Source organism: Phyllostomus hastatus, unplaced genomic scaffold (assembly GCF_019186645.2).
Source record: "Phyllostomus hastatus isolate PE091 unplaced genomic scaffold, TTU_PhHast_1.1 phas_contig_86, whole genome shotgun sequence".
Classification (NCBI taxonomy): Eukaryota; Metazoa; Chordata; class Mammalia; order Chiroptera; family Phyllostomidae; genus Phyllostomus; species Phyllostomus hastatus.
Window position 1 is genome coordinate 2,014,808 of NW_025333977.1, and position 22,297 is coordinate 2,037,104.

A 22,297-nucleotide genomic window follows, 5' to 3' on the forward strand; every position below is an offset into this window, starting at 1 on the left:
GTTGAGTGCTGAGCAGCTGTGACAGGTCCTCCCCTTATGATCCATCATTAACGAAGTTGGAAATTGCTTCCAGCAAATTGAGAAAAAAAAAACAAGAACCCAAGATGAAGAAGGTCTAGATGCCAGTCCTTACCACTGTTGCTTCACACACATATTTTGGATTCAGACTTCAAAAGATGCTTTTCAATTGTGGTGCCCTGTGTTCAGTGGGATGTAGATATTAAAAAAAAATAACACCAGCATCCATTCTCACTACGTTCATTTCATAGATTTGACAAAACTCCCATGTCAGTGCGTGCCCGTAAGACATAAAAAAGAAATGCGGGCTGGCTGGGGCAGAGTAAACACAGCGTAGATTACATTTTTATTACGTGTGTCCACATGATGCATTGAGAGTCCGCCAGCCACAACCACACGGGCTGCCGGAGAATGATCCGAGGGCATACCGGGGAACGCGCCTTTGTTCTTTCTGTGTTTGGAGAGTGTATAACCCCATTTAAGGATCACAGCCTATTTTCACATTACAAATGGTTCCCCTAACTCGGATGTGGTGGTGGTGATAGATCTTGGGGTTTCGTGTGCATTAGGGATTTTTGCTGTTGCAGAATTAGAGAAGTGCGGAACCCTTGTTTCCAAACAAGAAAAGTCGAGGTGGCAGTCCGCAAAGCTCTGCCAGGTTTTGAGATTAAATTTTCACACAAAATTGTTCTTTACAGGTTTATGGTTCACCTGTATATAAATTACCCCCATTGCCACCTCTCCTATAAATCACAGCCACTTCAAGTGACAGCGTTGCTAGCTTGGTATAAAATCGCATTTTCAGTGATGAGGCAAGGACTTACATAGGTCTTAATTTACTTTCATTTTCTATTGTCATTGCTATAGAGGTAATACATCGCCTTTCTGCTGGCAAAAGGAGACTAATCGGATTTTCTTGTTAGAATCTAATGTTAGTATATTGACTAGATGCCATGTATGGGCTTCTGTAAAGGGAAACATTTGCCTTGTGGCTTGGCATCTGTGGTTGCAGTTGTTACTATTTGAAGGTGGGATTATTCTTTTTTTGCATCCTGAGCCCATTTATGACTACAAATTTATGTGTCACCCTAGACATTGAAGGAAGCCAACCAATATCAAAGTCATTGGGGCAATTTTTCATGATGTCTCTGGTTGGGGACGCCGTATTCTCTGTTGTCTTTGGTGTGAATGTGAAATGGAATGCCATGGGGTGGTTGTACAGTCAGAGCTGAAATGGGCATCTGGTGTGTGGACACTCCCATTTGACGTTGTGTCCCATACAGGGGCCCTGCAAACGGGCAAGGAGCGTGACTTCTACCTCAGCCCGCAGATGATACCCATTTCCACCTTGTTTTGAAGTAACCGCCCTTATCATGATAAAGGGGAAGCAGGAACGGAAATGTTTTGCTGGCATTGAGTCCCCAGTCATGGCAGTGTATTGTGTGACAGGAACACTGGGAACAGTACCAGGATTCATTAATAAACTGAAAGCAAAGCTGCTCCTCTTCACCCTCCACCTCCCCCCCAAAAATCGAGCCGTGGCAGGTGCTACGCGGAGATGACAATGGGAAGCGGAAGCGTTGTGACAAGCGTCGGTGCATCATTTCTAAAACTGAAATGAGCCCTCGCGCATGAGAAAACTGTATCTCCCTCAGTGTTTGGTTACCTGTGGTTTAGGTTACAGCATTCTGTGGTAACGCAGTGAACCTGATCCTTCTCATCTGTGTTGGGAGGGTGGGGGGGGGGCACGTAGCGAGAACCCCTCACCACCTCCCTGCCACTTTTCCAAGCCGCCCTCCCCTTCATGTTTCCCTCTTTAAAGCTCTCCTTCTGACGGCTTTGTCCCTTAGCAGGCGGATCCTTTAAAGCACATGTTTGCTCTTCGCTAAAACAACCCACTCGGGCCCTGCCTCTCTCACTACTTGTCTCCCTTGCCCCTTCAGCTCAGGCCACGTGGACCTCGCCCATCCTGGAATTTTCCAGCCACACTCACCTCTCAGGGCCTTTGTGTGAATTTCTCCATCTGCCTACCCTGTTCTTGCAGCAGGTACCTGGCAAGGGGGGCTGTTCTGTAGAGGTCGCCGCAGTGAGACCCAGCCTGGCCACTGTCTTTCTCCTCCAGCCCCTGCCCCCGGCCCTCCTGATTCCTCTCAACACCGTTCTATTTCTCTTATGCTCCATAATACGGATCACATATTAACCATGTGAATTCCTATTTTTTGAGATGGTTGTTTCCTTCACTAGAACACAGTTCCACAAAGACAAGGGTCTTTGTTGGCTCAGTGGTTTCTTCCCCACGCCTCACGTAGAGTAGAAGCTGTCATTTCCCTTGGGGGAATGAAGGAATGGGCAATCTCTCTGAAGGCAGCCTAGTCCACATGTGGGCTACTGGCTCGGCTTCTCAGATACCTCTGACCTCCCAGGGTGGCACAGGAAAACACGGGATGCAGCTTATATCAAAAGCATTTCTCATCCAGAATTGTCCCGAGCTTTTGGAAGCAGGGTGTTCGTTCATCTTGAGGCAGTAACGTGCTGTGAACAGAACTAGTTTTCTGTTGTATTTTTTCACGCGGTATTAGGGGCAGATGCCCATGCTGTGTATAAATGGTATACCTCCCACAGTATGCTACCAGGCTGTTACGAGACTAAGAAAATTGATAGGAAGGTCATCCGAGAGTCAAAGACACACGTAGATGATGGTGGGAGTGCTGCTTAGGATTTGGTAGCTAGCAGTCGAAATCTAGAACTAAAAATGCTTAACCCTGAGTTTTAAGTCTCGTTTTGTTTGGAAAGGTGACTGTAGCCAGCAAGCTTGCTTGCGGAAGGAATGAATGAGCATGTCCAAACAGGGACTGAGGGCTGACAGGTTATTCAGTCTCAAGGGCTATGGGACCTTTCCCTTTGACCCTAGAGTTTCATAATCCTGCTTCTGGTGAGCACTGGCTGGAGGTGGTTTGCCAGGTGGCCTGCAAAGCAGGAGCAGCCTGGAAAACAGGCCGACAGACACCATAACAAAGTATGTTTTTGGCCAGTTCACGTTGTTCATTAACCAAAACAGACCCTTTCCAATGCCCTAGACATGTCCGTGGACTAGCCCTTTCTGCTCTAAATATTAACTTTACAGCCTGTTCGTGGTTTTCCGAATCCCGAATCCAGATTTATTTCTGTGTATCTGGGGATGTGAGTATGCTAGATGAAGAGTATTTCCCCTCTATGCAGTATATGTAACAGGGTAGTTTTTCTTCTCCCCACATGTTAAAGGAGAACGTGTGTGGAGTGACTCGCACAGTAGGCCTTCATGAATGGAGGCTTTATGATTTGACCAACTGGGAAATCTGGGCCCATATTGCAGTATCCAGGGCACCTCAGAGGTGTCTGAACAGTGTAAACTGCTCTGTGGAAGTTTTAAAAACAATACAAAAATGAACCCTCCTGAAGCCGATTTGTCTTCACTTTCCAGGTGGTTCAGGTGACCCCGGTGACTGTGAGGCCCAGCTCCCTGTTCCTTTGTGCCCGGGAACATGCTCTGATATTCCCTGAGCCTGTCCTTTCCCAAGGGAGCTACCTTGAAAGGGTCAGGGCATAGCATGCGGGCTTTCCTGCCCCTGCCACCATCCTTGTTGTGATGTCTCTGGTCTAGCTCAGACTTTATCACCCAGTGGCAGCCAGTCCTGATATGACAGGGTCTTCAGATGTAGGAATATTGGAGAAATAGAAGATGAGTTTTCTGCACAAACTCCTCCTTAAAATGTTCTCCCCGTCCTCCTCACCAGCTGCAGGGTAGTGATCATGAAATGCTAAATTCGTTTGAAAATATCGAGATGTGTCACCCTTCTCTCCTTGATGGGATAGCCATCAGTTTGCTGGCTGATACGAACACAAGAAAACTTCACTCACACTGATGGAGACACACTGTTAGTGTGAGTGGTGAAAATGTTTGAATAAAGGATGGAAAGAGAGACAGCTCCCCTTGAGGTTCTCAGCTGGAGGAGCAGAGGTCACTAACAAGGATTGTACTCTAAAAAGAAAAATAGCTTGACCGAATGGAATAAGTATGTGATACGGTCTTTGTATTTATTTCCACTTGCTTAAACAAGGTTTAATACTTGAAGTATTCTTAATTTTGTTAAATGTACTTCACATGCTCGTGTCTTTATTATTTTTTTCTCAATATTGTAAAACTGTATTTCAACGTAGGCTAACGAGGCTCGGGTTTTAGTATTTGCCTCCTTTCCATAACAGTAGACAATATTTGCAAATCATAAGTGTTGGAGAGCCTTTCTACTTATATAGTAAGCTTTATAATTCCACTCCTCCAGAGAGGGTGCCATGATAAGATGAACACACTTATGGCCCTTGGCCATCCTGATCAGAGGATATAGCCCCAGACATTTTTATTTATGTAAATGTAAAATTTGATTTGCCTAATTTTGTCATTCTGCCAGATTATTCTGTGCCAAAAAGAATTTTAACTTGTTCTCCCTTGAGCTGTACCAGTGATGATGATTAAAACCATGGGAAATAAATTTTAAAATGCTAAATGCTATTTCCATTATAAGTTGGGAAAATGATTAACTCAAACATTCTTGTTGACTGATTTGCTTGAGTTGCAGGAAGATATTTACCTTTGTTTATTTTGCTTGTGTGTTTTTTGTGTTTTTACCAAAAAAAAAAAGATTTTACATTGAAAATTACCTTTTAGTCTTAAAATTAAGAATTCATTTTTAATAATTGCAATCTTATGTGGGTTACATAGAAAATTTCTTAGGAAAAAAATCCACATTTTTTTCTGCAGTTGGCACTTCACGATCCTGTGCGTAATTTATTTTCAGTGGATTTGAAAGAAAAGTAGCTCATTTTTCTGTGGCGGCGTAAGTTCCCCATTTTGAAGTTAGGATATAGGAAGCTAAGGAGGAAGGAAGTGTGCCTATAGGAAGCCGTCTTTCTGCAGGGTGACTGACTTGTGGTGTGGCTCTCCCTCTCTTGATGCTCCCAGTCACTGGTGGGATAGGCGAAGACACTGGAACGCAGAGTGCTTGTTACAGCCCTGGGCCTCAGCGTGGCTAAGACTGAAATCAAGCTGTGCCCAATTGCAAAGCTCATGCTCCTGCCTTTCTTCTTCCTTTCGCTGTTGAAATAACCTCTCCCTTGACTACTAAACAGAGCTGGGGGCAGATGTTTTTCAGAATGTATGCCCTGTGCCAGTCCCAGACCAACTGACTCCAAATCCACTGGTGGGGTTGTAAGGGGTGGACACAGAAGTATTGGAGAAAAAAAATCAGGAATATGTCCCACGTCCTTCCTTGCCCTTGAAAACCTGAATAGATACCTTAACTGCTTTTATTTTTTTTTCATAATTATTAAGCAGTGATTGGAATAGAAGGAACAAAACCAGAATGAATGTTTCTCTTTAATGATAATATTTAATTATGTAACAAAAAAGCCTCTGGTTTTGGTGTAAATCTTGGGGCCAATGGAATCTTAACATTCCAGATGTTTTTTTGAAGCATGTATAAAAGGCATTGATCTTAGAGTTTAGTTTCAAAATCATATAACCATAAATTCTTCTCATTCAAGTCTTTTTGGAAGTATTGTATTTCAAATATAGTAGTCCAGTAATTAGAGAACATTAGTGAAGAATACTTAGAACATTAGGGAGACTTGAATTATCTTTTGAATAAAAAACAAATTGATTTGGCCTGAGAACATAGTTGGAAACATCTATTTTTATTTTATTGGTGGGGGGGTTGGTTGATTTAGTTTCTTCTTTATATCAAAATATTTTTAACTTAAAAAAATAAGCTCATAAATGCTCTGAATTCTTACTAGAATTCTGATCTGATCTTTTGGAAAACTGCTTGTATAGCCATTATGATTCACTCAGCATGTGAATTAAGACATTTTTGTTTTATAATGCACACTCCAATTTTATGGGTATTTACGTTTCCACATAATATAGCAGTATATGTTGCAATTCAGTAATATTGCTCAGAAGTATTACTGGAATTCAGAATAGAAATCACTTCCTTTTTGACAACTAGTCTTATGAATCAGTTGACTATGGCCAAATTTGTGGAAGTAGAAAGTTTCTTTTATGATTTCAAAAATTCATTTATTAACTTTTTGAGTTTGGTAGTGTTTAAAATGTTTTTTCAGAAAAGACGGCGTGTAATCAAGCTATCTAAAACAGAGAATGTAGAGTGTAGGATTTACCTTTATTCTGGTGCAATTATTCTACAGTAGACTAATTTTGAGATTTCTTTGGCTTTTGTAGGAATCTTAAGGCATAGCATTGATGATACATCATTTACTTTCGAGATTACAAAAATTAATTTAGCAAAGCCTAGGAATTAGGACGCCATGTCTGTATTAAATACCAACTGTTTCTGCTCTGTGCCTGCTTGTTTTGCAAAGGATTTTAAGTATAATATTATAATCACTAAATGGACTATTTTCAAGACTTTCCTTCACTTGATTCTTGAAAGGGGTGACACTCATCTTAGGTGCTGGGCAGTGTCTCGTGGTATCCTCTTAAACAGCATTAACATCTTGTGTGTGCTTCTGTACTAAAAACTCTTTGTTCTGGAATAAACGAAAACTATGGCTTTCTTTGAAATGACTGGATAGTCTGTTTCTCTTTCTCAGACCTTCTTCCCTTCTACTTGTAGTTCCTACAACAGCAGCCAGCACCCCTGACGCCGTTGACAAGTACCTGGAGACCCCTGGCGATGAGAATGAACACGCCCACTTCCAGAAAGCCAAAGAGAGGTTGGAGGCCAAGCACCGCGAGAGAATGTCCCAGGTACTGTGGCTCATCCGTGCTTCAGCCCCGCAGCGAAGGGAAAATTGGGTCTTGCCTCTGCCTCAAATCTCCATGGGGGCCCAATGGCAGATGAATATCTAGGGGTGGGGGAGGCCTTTCATTTTATCCAGATCCTTAAAGACATAGTCTTAATGTTAAATGTTTGCTGTAGGGTATTGATTGGGAGGGCGGGGTTGTATGTTCCTGAGCATCCCACCTAGGAAAGACCCAGGTATCGGAAGTATAATACGGTTTTAGAAGCAGAAATTCAGTGTTTACAGCATTCTCAATGCTTTTATTCTATATGTAGAGGACCTGTAACCATCATGTTAAAAATTAAAATCCATTAAAACATTCTTTAGGTACCATTAAAGAATATTTTTTTATTCTTTTATTCTTTTTTATATCTTTGATCCAATCATTTCTTACAATGCTCATTCATAGGACTGTAGAAACTTACAACTAAAGTGAAACATAATAATCAGTTCATCTAGTTCCATATATTTTTTTAAGATCGAGATGGGTTAATCATGCCTTTTTATTTCTGTCTTTTTCCGGTGATTTGGCATCTGAGACCTTACTAGCCCTGCAGAGGCTGTCCCTCCGGGGCAAGCCAGTTCTGAGAGGTAGCAAATGACCGGCCTGGAAACACACCTTCCCAGTACAAACCAACCACTCAAAATCTGCACCCCAACTACCTTTTCTCTTTGGGCTCTTACACTAGGCGACTAGCAACCTGCCTACTTGCCTCAAGGCTGGGTACCAGGCACCGAAGGACTGATAGCCCCCATACCCCGGACCTCACCCGAGTCACCCAAATCCATCAGTCCTAAACTTGTTGAGCTGCTTTACCCTGCCTTGCTCCATCCTTGCCTCACAGACCACAATAAAGAATAAAGGTTGTTTCCGTGGTTTTTTTTCCTCACTTTCCCTGCCTCCTGAGCAACCCTTGTGCTTGCCCATGTGACCTGTTGGAAACTGTGTGTTCGGTGATAGCCATCTCCTGGTGTGTTGGCCTCACCACACCCGAATAACAATAGAACCTATGTTTTGAAACATACAACTACTAATGCATCTAGAGGCAGAACACAATTCCTTTTTTTTGTTTGTCTGTTTTTTAAGAGAGGGACCACAATACTTGGAACTACTTAGGAATAAACATTAAGGAGAAGAAAAGCAGAATCATAATGCTTGGGCTCTGGGATATAATATGCAGTTCTGGTTGTCGCCCTTCATGGAACCTCAGATGCGAGTTGAGCTACAAAGCTAGCTGTAGTGGAAGAGTGAGGTTTTCCCTGAAGCTAGCTCTTGAAAAATAGGGGTTTTCTTTAGGAAAGATACAGGTTGATGTGTTGTCTTTGTTTAAAAATCAAGGATGACTGTGAGTTGTATCCACTACCTCTGAGATGATGTCCTTTAAACTTAAACTCTATCTCACTTCCTGTCTTTGAAGGCTTCAGGTGCTTCCCACTGTCCTCAAAGTTCGTATCTGGGACAAGAAAAAAAATAAAAATAACAATAATAAATACTGAACACTCAACTAGGCATTCCCAGTTGAGTGCCTAGCCCCACAGCCCAACCCTCGGCACTCCAACTTCAGGCTTCCTGCTTTTTCTGCCACCCCAACCATCATATTGGCAGCATTAAACAGCCATTGGCCTCTGCTCCGCACGTGCTCAGGTTGTCTTGGCCTCCTGTCACCGTCAGCACTAACTTCCTCTGCAAACGCCCTTCCACTCTCCCTCACATTGGCAAGTCCCACCCATTCCTAATACCCCACATAGTTCTCGGAATGGGACAGGCAGTCATTGCTCTTGCATTTCATTCAGTTCTGTGTATTTGATCCTTAATTTTATTGGCAATTGTTTCATATATGTCATGGTCAATCCAGAAAGTATCTAGCCATGTACTATGAAAAATGGAGACATTTATTGAAGAAGATATAAGAAACATTGTACATATGACAATGATGCCTTAGTTCCCTTCGAAGTAGGCACCTTGGGACCTCACACAGTTCTCCCAGTCGTCATCAGGTGCCCCATTGTATTTTCCTGAATCTTATCGATTATATGAAATCTCTTCCCTTTCAAAGGTGATTTTAGTTTTGGGAAAATCCAGAAGTCATAGGGCACCAAACCTGGGCTGCAGTGGGGCTGAGTCACCGGGGTGATTTGATGTTCACCAAAAACTCTGCACGAGACATGATGCATAAGCAGGCATATTGTTGTGGTGAAGCTGCCAATCACCAGTGGCCCGTAGCTGTGGCTTTCTGAATCACCTAAATAGTTCCCACGGAGGAATGTTCAAACTTAGCAAGCAAAATTTTGTTCAAGCAAATTTTGATGCAGATTCGTTGCTGTACTCACTCATTTTGAATGTGTCAGCCACACAGTACACATGCTCAGTCAATGGCATCTACCACCCCCACTGACTAGTACAGTGAAGTCGTCATTGTTCATGCATGTGCATTCCAGTCCACTCTCCTTTGCTGCCAGGTTACACCAATATCATGCAAACCATTCTCATTATATTAACAATGGCTTTGACTTTTTCTAGACAGACCCCGTATATATATAGTGTTATCTTTCCAGCTGAATTGTAAACTTTTAGTCCCTATGAGTTTATATGTCACTTTACTAACCTTGCATTTCTTACTTGAACTCAGTCATTATTTTTAAAAACTATAAATCCTACATTGTTTATCCCAGTGCCTTTGTTGTTTTGATCTTATTAAGATAATTGAGTTCAAATACTCTATTAGTTTTAGACATTATTAATCTCTCCTAGAGTAGTAACTTAATTTTATTTTAGCATATCTACTTAACCCATGATTTAGTGCATCTACATTTTAATAGATGTTCTTCATCTTTTAGTCATTAGTTATATGAGATAATGTAAGAGATGTTATCCTGGATCAGAGAATGCAGTCTGCTGGAGCCCAGAGGCCATAAGGAAGTGAGGCTGTCTCCATAGTCTACGGGACTGAATTCTGGGGGCTGCTCGACTTTGAATTTGCCTGCTTCTTAAATCTCTCCGCGTTAGTTGTCCATTGTCTCCGCATGAAACAGCCAAGTCACTGAAGATCCGTGCATCCTGAAGATGCTGGTAGTTTTGTGCATGCAGTGGGAAATGTCTTCGTGAGAATATAGGCAGCAACCACCTGAGAATTTTTAAATTAAAACAGCAGTCCTTTTAATTACTTGTAGTTTTTGTTGTTTTCTTATAAATACAGAGGATTTTGTGTACTTTGGTTTTTTGTGGTGGTGGTTCATGGTCATGCTGAACTTGTAGATTCCTGTTGTTATATGTTACAAATAGTATCTAGCAAATAGAAGATGCCAAACAGTTTAGAAGTACTTTTAATAGTTATGAACTTGCCAGTTTTATTGTACCCTTAAAAAGTTCTTTTTTTTTTTTAAGATTTTATTTATTTATTTTTAGAGAGGGAAGGGAGGGAGAGAGAGAGAGAAACATCAATGTGCGGTTGCTGGGGGTCATGGCCTGCAACCCAGGCATGTGCCCTGACTGAGAATCGAACCTGTGACACTTTGGTTTGCAGCCCGCGCTCAATCCACTGAGCTACGCCAGCCAGGGCTGAAGTTCTTTAAAATAAAAGTTGACCTTGCTCTAAATGTATTATTTTTAAGATAAGCATCAACACCTCAGAATGGCCCTTCCTATCATCACCAAATATAAATAAAATTAGTTCATCTGCTGGATTTGCCAATTTATAGGAGCCAACTGGGCCACAGGGGACAAAAGCGTGGTCTTTAGAGCCCCAAAGAGCTTGGTGTATATCTTTCCTTTTCCATCTTTTCCCTGCATGACCTTGAGCAGGTACTTAACTGGTTTGAACACAGGGATGACCATGCCTAATCTCATGGTCTGTTGCAAGGGATCAGTGAAATGAGATGGGTTTTGTAAAGCACTCAGCACTGGACCTGGTGTGTATGTCTAAGGTCAGCAGTAGTATTAGCCGTTGCCCACTACCTCGCTGGAAGACACTGTTCAGAGGGAGGTGTGTGTCTTTCAGTAGGGACGTTATGGGTGGATTGTTTTATTTGTGAGGGCATAGGATATTACTAAATTTCTCTGAAAATCGGCATTTTATTTCATTTCTCTAGAAATGTTTATTTTCAGTTTACTGGCTAAATAAATCTTACGTATTCCATGATTTCTCTTCTTAAAGTTGTAATCTCAGATTCTGATTATACACAATGAAATTGTAAAAATTTCAATATAATATGGAAAATCATCTTGTTACATTCTAGTAAAACATTTGGCATCCCTCTCAACTAATTTTGAGACTCCTGTCTAAAGAATACATAAGAGGATAGTGCCACTGTGAACATTCTTGAAGCAGGAAATTAAAATATTTTTAATGCAAGGCTTATCTCTCATCCATAAAAGCAAAGGTGGTCTTCAGCAGACCCCTGCGCACTAGTGCTCTTTGTTAACTCAGAGACACCAGAACATCTGGGACAGTATGTTTCTTTTCTTTTGTGTTCTGTTCTTTTCATTAGCAGTGGGGCATTTTTCCCAGTTGGGCTATGAACTTTTTAGGGCATTTTTAATACGCTTGTCAAGTGTAGTTGAGAATGTATTTCATTACATTCGGTGCATAATTTCACGAAAACAACTCAGGATGCTTGTCCTGTATCTTACCCAACCAGTCAATGTGAGCATACAATGAAGTATCTGATTAAAAACCCACATGGTGATTTGATGTTTGATGTGGTGTTATCTCATAGCACTTGCCTGTCGGTGGTTATTTACTCCAAGCCTCCCTTTTTTTTTTTTGCAATCTTGAAGGACGTCAGGGAAATCAGTTCCTTAGGGATAAACACCTATAAATAACCAGCTCTTACGGAACAGAAATCAAGTTGTCTCATGGTTTGGAAATCCACAAAGTATGCAAGTAAACATCTGTCACCAGACCTGCATTTTGCTTACTTGATCTTTCTGGCCTTCCTTTTACCTAGCTCAGGTATGAGTTGCACTGAAGAAAAAAACACACAACAACAACAACAACAACAAAAAACACTAGTTGACACCAAGTAGTACACTTGAAAACAGAAAGGCCACTGGAGGTGGGCAAGAATTCCAAGCCTTTTTTCCCCCCCCCAGCAACTGCAGGCTTTTCCTCTGCATTCAGATCAATGAGAGAACTTGTCTCAGGGAAATGCTAGGTGAACAGCAAGGCTGAGAGGAGGAAACTTTATTTTTCTACAAAATGGGTTAGCTTGGTCATTAAATTAGTGTTACTTGCTGAGAATACATTGTACTGCATTCAGAACATATATGTACTCTCTGGGAATTTTAGAGGGATGTAGGGCTCTGTTGCTGTTCGTGGTGTGGGTTGGTAAACAAAGGGCTCTAATTATCCATCACCCCTTCAGTGGGGTGGATCTCGGGGTTTCTGGCAGCAGAAGTATCCTTTTCTTTCCTCCAGTATGTGCTGCTTTTTGGCACTTTGTTCATGGCATGTCTACACACGTGTGAAGTGTTGTATGTGATCCCCACCACACTCTGAAATTTTATAACTTGCTTTCCCAAAAGACTGAAACCAGGGTTTCAACTTAATGTTGGAAGACCTTGTTCAGGAAATAGGTGTCCTTTATGAGTCATCGATGTTTGTGCTCATCAAGCAAAATGACCTTCAGCCATTTCTCAGGGAAAGAAAAAAAGACGACGTTTGTTTCAGAGGGCCATAGTGCTGAAATGAATCTGAATATTTATGTTCAATACACTACGGGGATAGATTTACATCTTAGTGGGAGATCAAATAGTATTGGAACAAAAACTGGAATGTGATCATTGTTTCAAGTGTCAAGTATAGAAGAAAAAACAATCTAACTCATTAAATCTGTATTTGAAAAAAAGAACTATGATTTTAAATTTAAATGTTTTCCTGTTTTGTAGGTCATGAGAGAGTGGGAAGAGGCTGAACGTCAAGCAAAGAACTTGCCCAAAGCGGATAAGAAAGCAGTTATCCAGGTAAGAGCTGAGCCCGTTCTCACCGAGAGGGGCACGCCCGCACCCCCGCCCCGTTCATCAAGTGCCCCCCCACACTCCGGTGTGATTGTTCGTGTTCTCATCAGCGTGGACTACTGCTCACCATTGTCCAGGAACGGAGCTGCTCAGACCCTGCCTTATGTTTGCTCCCAGTTAGGTCGGGTCATCGTTCTTCTCCGTAAAGCTCGTGCTGCAACTCGCAGTCTACTTTTCAGTCAAGAGTCTGTCTCTTTGGTGGCCATAAATCTCCTGCTGCTTCTTCCCTTGGCAAAAATTATGTAATAATTACAGTGTTGAACGGCAGCTCCTTTCAAAATTATCTTAAGTAAATACGATACTATCATGGCCATTTTCTTAAATTAAAATACTTTGAATAAAAGAGGAATATTTTTTAATATGCAGTGTAATTTAGAGTTTCAAAAAGACATAAATTGCCCTGGCTGGTGTGGCTTAGTAGATTGCATGCTGGTCTGTGAACCAAAGGGTCACTGGTTCGATTCCCAGTCAGGGCACATGCCTGGGTTGCAGGCAAGGTCCCCAGTAGGGGATGCTTAAGAGGCAACGGCACATCGACGTTTCTCTCCCTCTCTTTCTCCTTCCCTTCCCCTCTTTCTAAATATAAATGAATAAAATCTTTAAAAAAATAAATACATAAAAATAAGTTTATCCTAAGTTATGGTTAGTCAAAGCAGTCTTCAAAGATCTTGTAAAATAATGATTGACACTGAGAAATTAAGGGGGGAGATAGGGTCCAGGAAAGGGAGTAACCCATAAAACATGCTGAATTGGTCCGAAGGCTGGAATGACTATGAGGTCTTTGAATGAAATGAAATTTGATGTCCATTTTCAATGACTCCAGCACACTGCCCCGTCCAGCTTGTTCAGTTCCCGAATGACGCGTGCATGTGTTTGCAATGGCAGCATTTCCAGGAGAAAGTGGAGTCTCTGGAGCAGGAAGCAGCCAACGAGAGGCAGCAGCTGGTGGAGACTCACATGGCCCGCGTGGAGGCCATGCTCAACGACCGCCGCCGCCTGGCCCTGGAGAACTACATCACCGCCCTGCAGGCCGTTCCCCCGCGGGTAGGTCTGGCCTCACGGCTCACTTCGGGGCACAGCCCGGGCAGTGGGCCTGTGGGCTCTGGGCTCCGAAGGCCCTGAGGAGGCAGTCTGGGGAAAAGCTGTGAGCACATTGTTCAGAGCTTTGCCCTGAGTCCATTCATTCCTTCTCGAAGGTTAAAGGGTCGCGGGGCAGCTGCCTCCACAGGGCTGTCTCAGCACAGCAGACACACTTTTCCGCAGAAGAGTCAGGCAGGCTTCCCAGGGACTCAGAGGGCAAGGCCTGACTCAAGGGGATTGGCCAGGGATGGTGGCCTCTCATGGTAGAGTTGAAATCAGGGAACCACTTTGGATGGAACCTACCCCAGCCCCCTCGTCATACATGATGTAGGCATGACTGTACCTACAACTTCATTAAACGGTCTCCTCAATTAAAAGGGAAGACCCAATTACATGGTGCGTCTAAGAAACCCACTTCAAATGTAAAGACAAAGAGGCGAAACAAAAACTCAAGGATGGAAACAAGGATACACTGTAACATTCATCAAAACAAAGCTAGAATAGTTCAGTTCATAGCAGATGGTAAGTCTCAACTTTTCTTGACCACGTGTGAGGTCAAGAAAAGTTGAGATTAGGCCAAGTTTTAAGGATTTTTAGTGGAATAAGAGAGACTAGAACCAGAATTTCCTGCTCAGAGCAGCGGCCACAGTCTCTGGAGCAGCCCTAGTCTGTCATGACATCAGCAGCAAGGAGCCCTGTGTGTGATTTTCGGTAATAAATGCCCATGCAGGCTTCCCGAGCAATGCAAGTGCAGATTCCCTCAGTGAGGCTTTGTGGAAGAAGTTAATTTGGAATTAGGAATATTCTGGAGGTAAGTGTGTATACAGTAGGCCTACTTGCACTGTCCATGATGAAGCAAAGGGTACCGAAATCTCTGACTCTGGAATTGTGGGTTGGTCTGTTTCTCACGCGACTCGATTAGGTTTTGCTTCGTGTTTTAGGGACAGAAATGTTCGGGGTTGTTACGTGGTCTTTCACGCCCCCTTAGTCATCATCAAACACCCTTCTTTATCCCCACTACTCTGTTTTGCTCTGAAATTACTGTCTAATTAATTAAGCTATTCAAGCTCTGTTTTGATTGATGTCATCATAGTGTATCCTCTTCCCGTCCTTGTACTTGTGTTTTACCTCTTTGTCTTTATATTTGAAGTGGATTTCTTAGAGGCAGCATGTAATTGGGTCTTGTCTTTTTAACTGAGAACACCATTGAATGAAGTTGTAGGTACAGTTATACCTAAATCTATCATCTTGCTCTTTGTTTTCCATTTATCCCATCTGTGTTTTATTTTTTTTTCTTTTTTGCCACCTTTTGCACTAATTGAATATATTTTTATAATTCTAGTTTATGTCCTTGGTTGCCTTTGTAGCTATAACTCTTTATTTTGCTAATTTAGTGTTTGCTTTGGGGTCTATAGAAAATATTTTTAACTCTTCACAACAATACACCACTTCACGTACATTATAAGAAACTTAAAATAAACAGAAAAGTGCTTCCATTCCCAAGTTCCTGTCTTTGGCCTGTGGTTGTCACAGTTTCTTCACTGTATGTCATGGTTATTTTTCTTGAAACGTTGTTATTTTCTTTTAAAGGAAGCGGGTATAAGGGCAATAAATGATAATGGAAAAATACCATTTTAAAAAGCTTTAAGTAATTAGAAAAATACTTATATACCTATGCAGTTACATTCCTGGTACTCTTCATTCGCTGCATAGGCCCCACCTGGAATCATTTTTCTCCTGCCTTCATGACATCCTTTAAAACTTCTTTCAGTGCGTGTAGATTGTTGTTGTTGTTTTTTAATAATAATGATGCTCCATTGTTCACTTACTTGCATTGTTTCCAAAAAGAGTACAATATCATCCTTTTCTTTGTCTCTGAAAATAATATATCTTTATCTTTCTACTTTTAAGATTTTTGTTTATAGTAATTTTGAATAGTTCAATTATTATATGCTATGTTGTATTTCAATCTGGCTATTTTTTGTCTTATACATTGTAGTTTTCATATCTGTTTTTTCATACCTTTTATATCTCTACTTACCTTTTTTGAACTTATAAGATGCATTATAGTAATTCCTTTCATGTCCTTGGTTGCTACTTCTAAGATCTGTGTGACCTTTGGGTTAATTCTGATTAATTTTTCTTTTTTATGTATATTATTTTTCTGCATCATTTTATGCCTAGTAATTTTTTATTAGGTGTCAGACATTGTAAATTGTACCTTTTTGAGTGCTGGGAATCTTTGTATACCGGGAACTAACTATTCTTGAGCTTTGTTCTGCAATGTAGTTAAATTACTTGGAAACAGTTTTGCTTTTAAGATTTGTTAGGTAGGATCAGAGCAATGACCAGCTTATGACTTGTTATTCCCCAGTACTGAGGCAAGATCCTTCTGAGTAATCTACCATGATGTTGAGTTTTCCCACATAGGGGGTAGAAACAGGTACTATTCCTAGCCCTGTGTGAACATCGGACACTGTTACTTCTAATCCTTTTGGATGATTTTTGTTCTGTGGCCTTGATTAGTTCTGTACATTCATGCACTGATCATTAGTCAGCTACATTCTCAAAGGGCATCGTCTGCATGCAAATCTCTGGGTTCTCTCTGAGTGACTCCCTCCTCTCCAGCATGCTCTGCTGAGACTGCTGGCCGCCTTCATCTCTCCAGACCCTCACTCCATATCTTCAACTACGGAGTCCACCGGGCCCCGCTGGGGTTCCCATTCCGGGAGCCACAGCCCAGAAACTCACGGCAGTCAGCGTAGGCATTTGTAGAGCTCACCTCATTTGTTTCCCATTTCCCATTGTTCACTGTCCTTCATCTGATGTCTATAATATATTGTTGAAACATAATCCTTTATTTTTTTCTATTTCTCGGTCATTACAAGTGACCGATGAATCTGTTGGTTCTTTCTTGATCTTGTGGGGAAGTGGCAGCCTGTGTGTACATTATGTAACTAAACCTAAAGGCCAACCGTTTGCCCTGATTCTTTTCATCATTTTGGTTTTTCTTTCTATTGTGAAGTTATAGTACAGAAAGCTTTGAGGAGCCATACGAGAGCTCCTGGTACTCTTCCAGATAGCAAAATAGTATTGGCCCTGTTCTGCTGATGACGTCACTGAGATCGAGTGGCTGGTCCAGGGTGACACCACTGGCAGTGGACAGGGTGGAGCCGTGGGTCACAGTTGACCACTGTCTGCTTTCTTACTAGACCATGCTTCCTCTCCGAACAGAAAGCTTTTGAAAAAGAAGACTCACATTAGCATTTTTATTTTCTACTCAGAAAAGAAAGTATCTGTTGCTGCTCAGTAAAATTCCATTTGTCTCTTCAGAGAAAAAGTCCTGTGCTTACTCTCTTTTTCTAGAGGACTCGGCATGGGGAGGCGGGGCCATTGGGATCCTTTGCCAGAGCAGGGCAGGGTCATGGGTGTTGAGACCAGAATGGTAATAGCTGACATTTAGTAAAGCGTTTCAGCTAAAGCCCAATCTCTGAAGTACAATCATTGCTCAGTGGTCATTGATAGAGCAAAAACAAGATGAGGACTGCACGGAGTCTTTCACCAGTGCACACTTCCCATCTTTCAGGTCAGCCCCTCGGCCAGCCCCGGAAAGACAGCCACAAGAAGAACATGGGCTGAAGCTTCAGCGCTATCGAGGGGATATTTTCAGACTGGTCATAATCACACTTGTTCTGGGCCTGGGGGTCACTTCATGTAGAATTAGATAGCGTGTTTATTTGGAATTAAAATTAACAACTGGATTAGGAAGAACTGTTTTACTGTGAAAAAAATCCAGTTGTTGTTGATTGATCCAGGGGTTCCTGTTGAATTCTCACCTAGACATGGGCAGTGCTCTCCCGTGTACTGACAGCTGGAGGCGGGGACTCACAGGCCTGGGGCCGTGGCCTTACTTGTCGTCTCTCGGCAGTTCCCGTCTTTGTCTGACTGCTTTATTTAAATGTCAGCATACAGCTGGAGAGGGCACTTAGCTCTGTACTTGGGAAAATGCGAGAAACTTCTGAATCCCTCTTTGAAGACTTTTATATATTGCTATTGAAAAACATAAATCAAAAGCTCACCAGTTATTGTCTGTGGAAGGTCACATCTTGTACTGGAGCCATAAATAGGTATTTACCAGGTCTCCCCCCTAGTTAGCAGTGCCTAGACAATATGAAATACTCAGTAAAAGCTGAATATAAAGAAATGAATTAGACTAAGTGTTTTTAATAGATTCTATAGCTAATATTACCTTCAGAGTAATTATCCCTTTAGCCCTAACTTTATTCTACCATATAGTCCCAAACTTTGCAAACATGAAAATCTGAAACAACGTGGATATTTTTCCCACTGCATCTTTGAAGCTCAGGCTTCACCCACGCTTTCATCTGTATTGAACCCAAGCATGGAAGTCCTACATGATGGTGTTTTGTTCAGCTGAAGTTCCTTGTTCTGCCGTGAATTTCATGTGTGAGTCCCCACAGGTCCTTTTTGATTAATTGTGAGCCTCCAGCTAGTGTACTCAGTGGCCAGTGTAAAAGTGCATTGTTTGAATCATATTTAGATCATATCATAATCTATATATTTTTTTAAATATTACAATAGTTAAAAACAGTTTTACTTTCTCGGGGATAAGAATACACCCAGAATGAACTCTTCATCTGTTGAGAGCTAATGAGTCTGCTAAGGACCAGTCCACTGAATTTATTCACTTTTCTAAAAGTTTCCCTGGAAAATCAAGGAGTTAGATTCCCTGTCCCCCCCCCCCCCAAGTTAAATTCCCTGCCCCCGCAAAAGTTAAATTCCTCTTCAAAGGTGCATCCCACATGGTTCAACTGTGGAGGCCTTCAAGCTACCAAACTTAAGTACTACTTGAACCTATATTATCATCATTTAACGACCAATCCTGTACTTTTGGCTTCTTACTTCCTCAGAGCTCATATTCAGCTCCTATGGCCTCAGGAAATATGGACTAAACACGAGCAAAATGCTACCTGATCCTGCCTTCCTGTCACTGTCAGGGTTCCACTTCACAGGAGAGGAGCCCATGAGGCTGCCTGCCTGGTCAACGTCCTGAAGAGCAACTAGACTTAAACAGGGTCCTGTACAGTTAAACTAAAGGCTGCATAGGAATTTCTATTTAAAATAAACTTTCCATGGTAGGCTCAGGTCTGGAGAACCTTTGGAGCTCTTAACTAGCAAGACTTGAAATGTGTTCAAGATAAGAAATGAATGACCATATCTTAGATTTTGGACTTTTGACTGATACTTAGTCTAAATCTTTCTGTCAAACGACATCCTGATTATTTTTCTGACTTTATCCAATTTCCAGCATTTTCTCTGTGACAGTGAGATGGGGGAGCATTTTTGTGTGTTCCTCTCTGGCCGTCTCTGTGTCTGCGTGTCATATATAGTAGTGCTGTTCCGTGTTTTCCCAGGTTCTCATGGTGGCCGAGTCGTATCCAAATAAAATTAATTTCCTGCCTATAGCTGCTGCTTCACATTCAGACTCAACATTTAATGGAGAAAAAAAAATGTCTGTGTCTTTAGCACCTGTACTTTTTTTCATTCTCATTTCTGATTAGTTCAGCCACGTGTTGAATTTTCCTGAGGTTCCTGAAAACTTCTTCATAGAAATCTTTGGTCAAACATGAATGGAATGATTCGTGAGACTTACCATTAAGGAGTATGTTTTTGTCCCTCTGTTGGGGTTTGGTTCAACACTATTTGGTGAATTCTAGCAACAGGGCAACAGATGTTGAATAAGAAGCAGTCACTGGAGAAAAGAAAGGACAGCTACTCATGGGTGTGTTGTGACAGGCACACTAGTGAATGCCTAGGGAGGTTCCATCGTTCTTTAGCCAACATGAATGTTGGTGCAGCTCTAAGTTGTGTAAAGGAAAAGTGAAAGTGAGGTGCTTGACTTGGCTATTTCAGTTTTTATATGATGTTGCTAACTGTCCTCTTCTACAACCCTTCATTTTCTGCTCATCACTTTTGGGCGCAAAAGACATACGAAGCATTTGTAGGAAATACACAGATAGCATAGATTTCCCAGGTAAGTCTGGTACATCTGCTCCTCAATATAATGGGTGGTTAATAAGTTGAAAATCATTTGCCGAGGGTCTAACATGTGAGGGCACTGAGGCAGGTCAGTACTAGGATGTTTAAAGATGTTCTACTCTCAAGTTTTTAATCGAAATTTTGTAAAGCTGATCAGAATATACTTGCAAGCCTGGGAGGTTTAAAATCATCTTTGAGAAATGTAAATAATTATGCTATGCTTCATATTAATTATTCATTCAGCATTCATTTATTCTAAGTTGAGACTTGAAAAACTGTTGAACACAGGGCAATTCAGTAACTTGAGAACATTTAAAGACAGACCAGCAACAAACAGTAGGTGAAAAGGAAAAAATAGGAGAATTAGCATTTATTGAACAAAATCCTACAAATTCTGCTGAGTGGTTGGCGTGCTATTTCAGCAGTGCCTCTCAGTATTTCCTCCTTACCTTGCTTGAATCTTTACCAAGCTTAATACATAAGCAGATCTTGATAAAGATGAGCAGTTAAGTTTGTAGCCAGAGACACTAGTGCTCTCTGTTTTAAAATTGAATTAAGTTAAATAGAAAATTAAGAAGTATATAAGAAAGGCATTAGCTTGGAAGCTGTCCTGTGCTTCTGAGACCATATACATCACCCAGATTCCCTCCAGAGCAGAGCCCTGCTAGGTCAGGGGCTTCGGAGTTGAAATGGCTCTCCCCGAGGTGCTGTGAAAACGCACGGCTCCATGATACCAGATTTCATTCCAGCAAAAGGCTTCGTATATATATATTCATATCTATTTTCATGTCACCTTTGAACAGGAGAACATACATATTTTCATTTTTCTACAAATGCACAGTGTGTTATTTAATTGGCCCAGTGGTTACCGAGCTGTCCAGGGTTACAGGGATCCGCCCCAAAGAACAGAGAGCAAGCAGGGATCTTCTCCCTCGAAACGTGTGTGTTGTGCACACAGTTACACATGGGTTTCCAAGAATTTGCTTATTCTGTGAAGCTCATCTGTGGATCCATTGAAAGATCCCAGGTAATACTTGGGTTTCTATAAGCTTTATCTTGAGTTTTTTAATTTTGACATTTTTAGTACATCAGGGCCCTGCGGTTAGGTAGGGTAAGAGAAGAGGGTGAAATTGAAAGAAGTTTAGGTATAAATGTCTTTGAAAATGGTAACCAGGTACAGGGTGTAGAAAGCAAAAATGCCAAAATCCAGCTTATGAATAGACACAACTACAGCATGTGATTGCGACCCTCTCTGAAGAAATCAAGACTGTGTCACAGCTGCCATTTGTCAGGCGGTCAGGCCCATCCGACAGACCTTCCCAAAGCTCTGTGGGATTTTGAAACATCTGTCGTTGACATCTCTCCTGCGACTCTTGTCTGTTGGGCTTTGCCGTCTGGGTGGTGTTCATAATCCTGTTCAGAGTGTCAGCATGTTTCGCTGCTTGACCACACAAGAATTTAAGATGTAAGGTTTCTGGCGCTTCTTTGCTGTCAAGTCAGCTGATCTTAGCTCTAGATCCAAAGTGTGTTAAAGTTACTCCAGAAACATAAATCACAGGGTTTGGGCCAGGTCCTAAATTTGGTTCTTTATGGTGCCTTCAGTAATTTATAGCTGCTGTGATCTCTGTAGCTAAAGGAAAAACTATTACCTCTGCACTCGGGGCTCTGGCACCAAATGGGGGGGGCGGCGGGGGGTTCTCTCACATTAAATAATTCCGACACTGCCCAGAGTGAGCACAGACCCACAGGTTCAGGGCGCAATCCCACAAGACTGTACCCATTTCAGAAGCCAGTTGCAAGTCCCAGGTCATCCCTCCCTCCCCCTATCTCTAATAATAAATAAATAAAATATTTTTTAAAAAGATAAACACAGATGTGATGCAAAGGTTCCTGTGGAAGCTGAATGCTTGCTTCTTGTTTTGTTTTGTTTTTGTTTTGTTTTGTTGTGTGGGGGTGTTTTGTGTGTGAGGGGGCTGTTATTTTGCTTTGTTTTCAGAATTTTTTCTTGCAGTAGTAAGGGATCTGAAAACTATAAATCAGAGTTCCCAGCCCCCTCCCTGGGTTTGGTAATTTACTAGAACAACTCACAGAACTCAGATAAATGCTTCCCCCTAACCCTTAGTGATTTATTAAGAAGGATGGAACTCAGGAATAGCCAGACAGAACAGATGCACAGGCAAGGGGGGTGGAGCTTGCGTGCCCTCTCTGGGCACATCATCCACACTGCATCCCAACCTATTGACCCACAGAAACACTTTGTATAACAAAAGATGCTCCTGTCACTCC

At 41.8% G+C, this 22,297-nt stretch overlaps 1 protein-coding gene across 6 annotated transcripts in view; it reads left to right on the top strand.

Annotated features, from left to right (window-relative positions):
• LOC123826747 (amyloid beta precursor protein) overlaps positions 1 to 22,297 on the top strand; it is a 244,818-nt gene that overhangs the window by 154,243 nt on the left and 68,278 nt on the right. For all 6 annotated transcript variants that reach the window (XM_045850790.1, XM_045850792.1, XM_045850793.1 and 3 more), the window contains 3 exons: positions 6,687 to 6,820; positions 12,743 to 12,817; positions 13,757 to 13,915. In XM_045850790.1, coding sequence (XP_045706746.1) covers positions 6,687 to 6,820; positions 12,743 to 12,817; positions 13,757 to 13,915 — 368 coding nt within the window. The remainder of the gene's footprint in view (positions 1 to 6,686; positions 6,821 to 12,742; positions 12,818 to 13,756; positions 13,916 to 22,297) is intronic.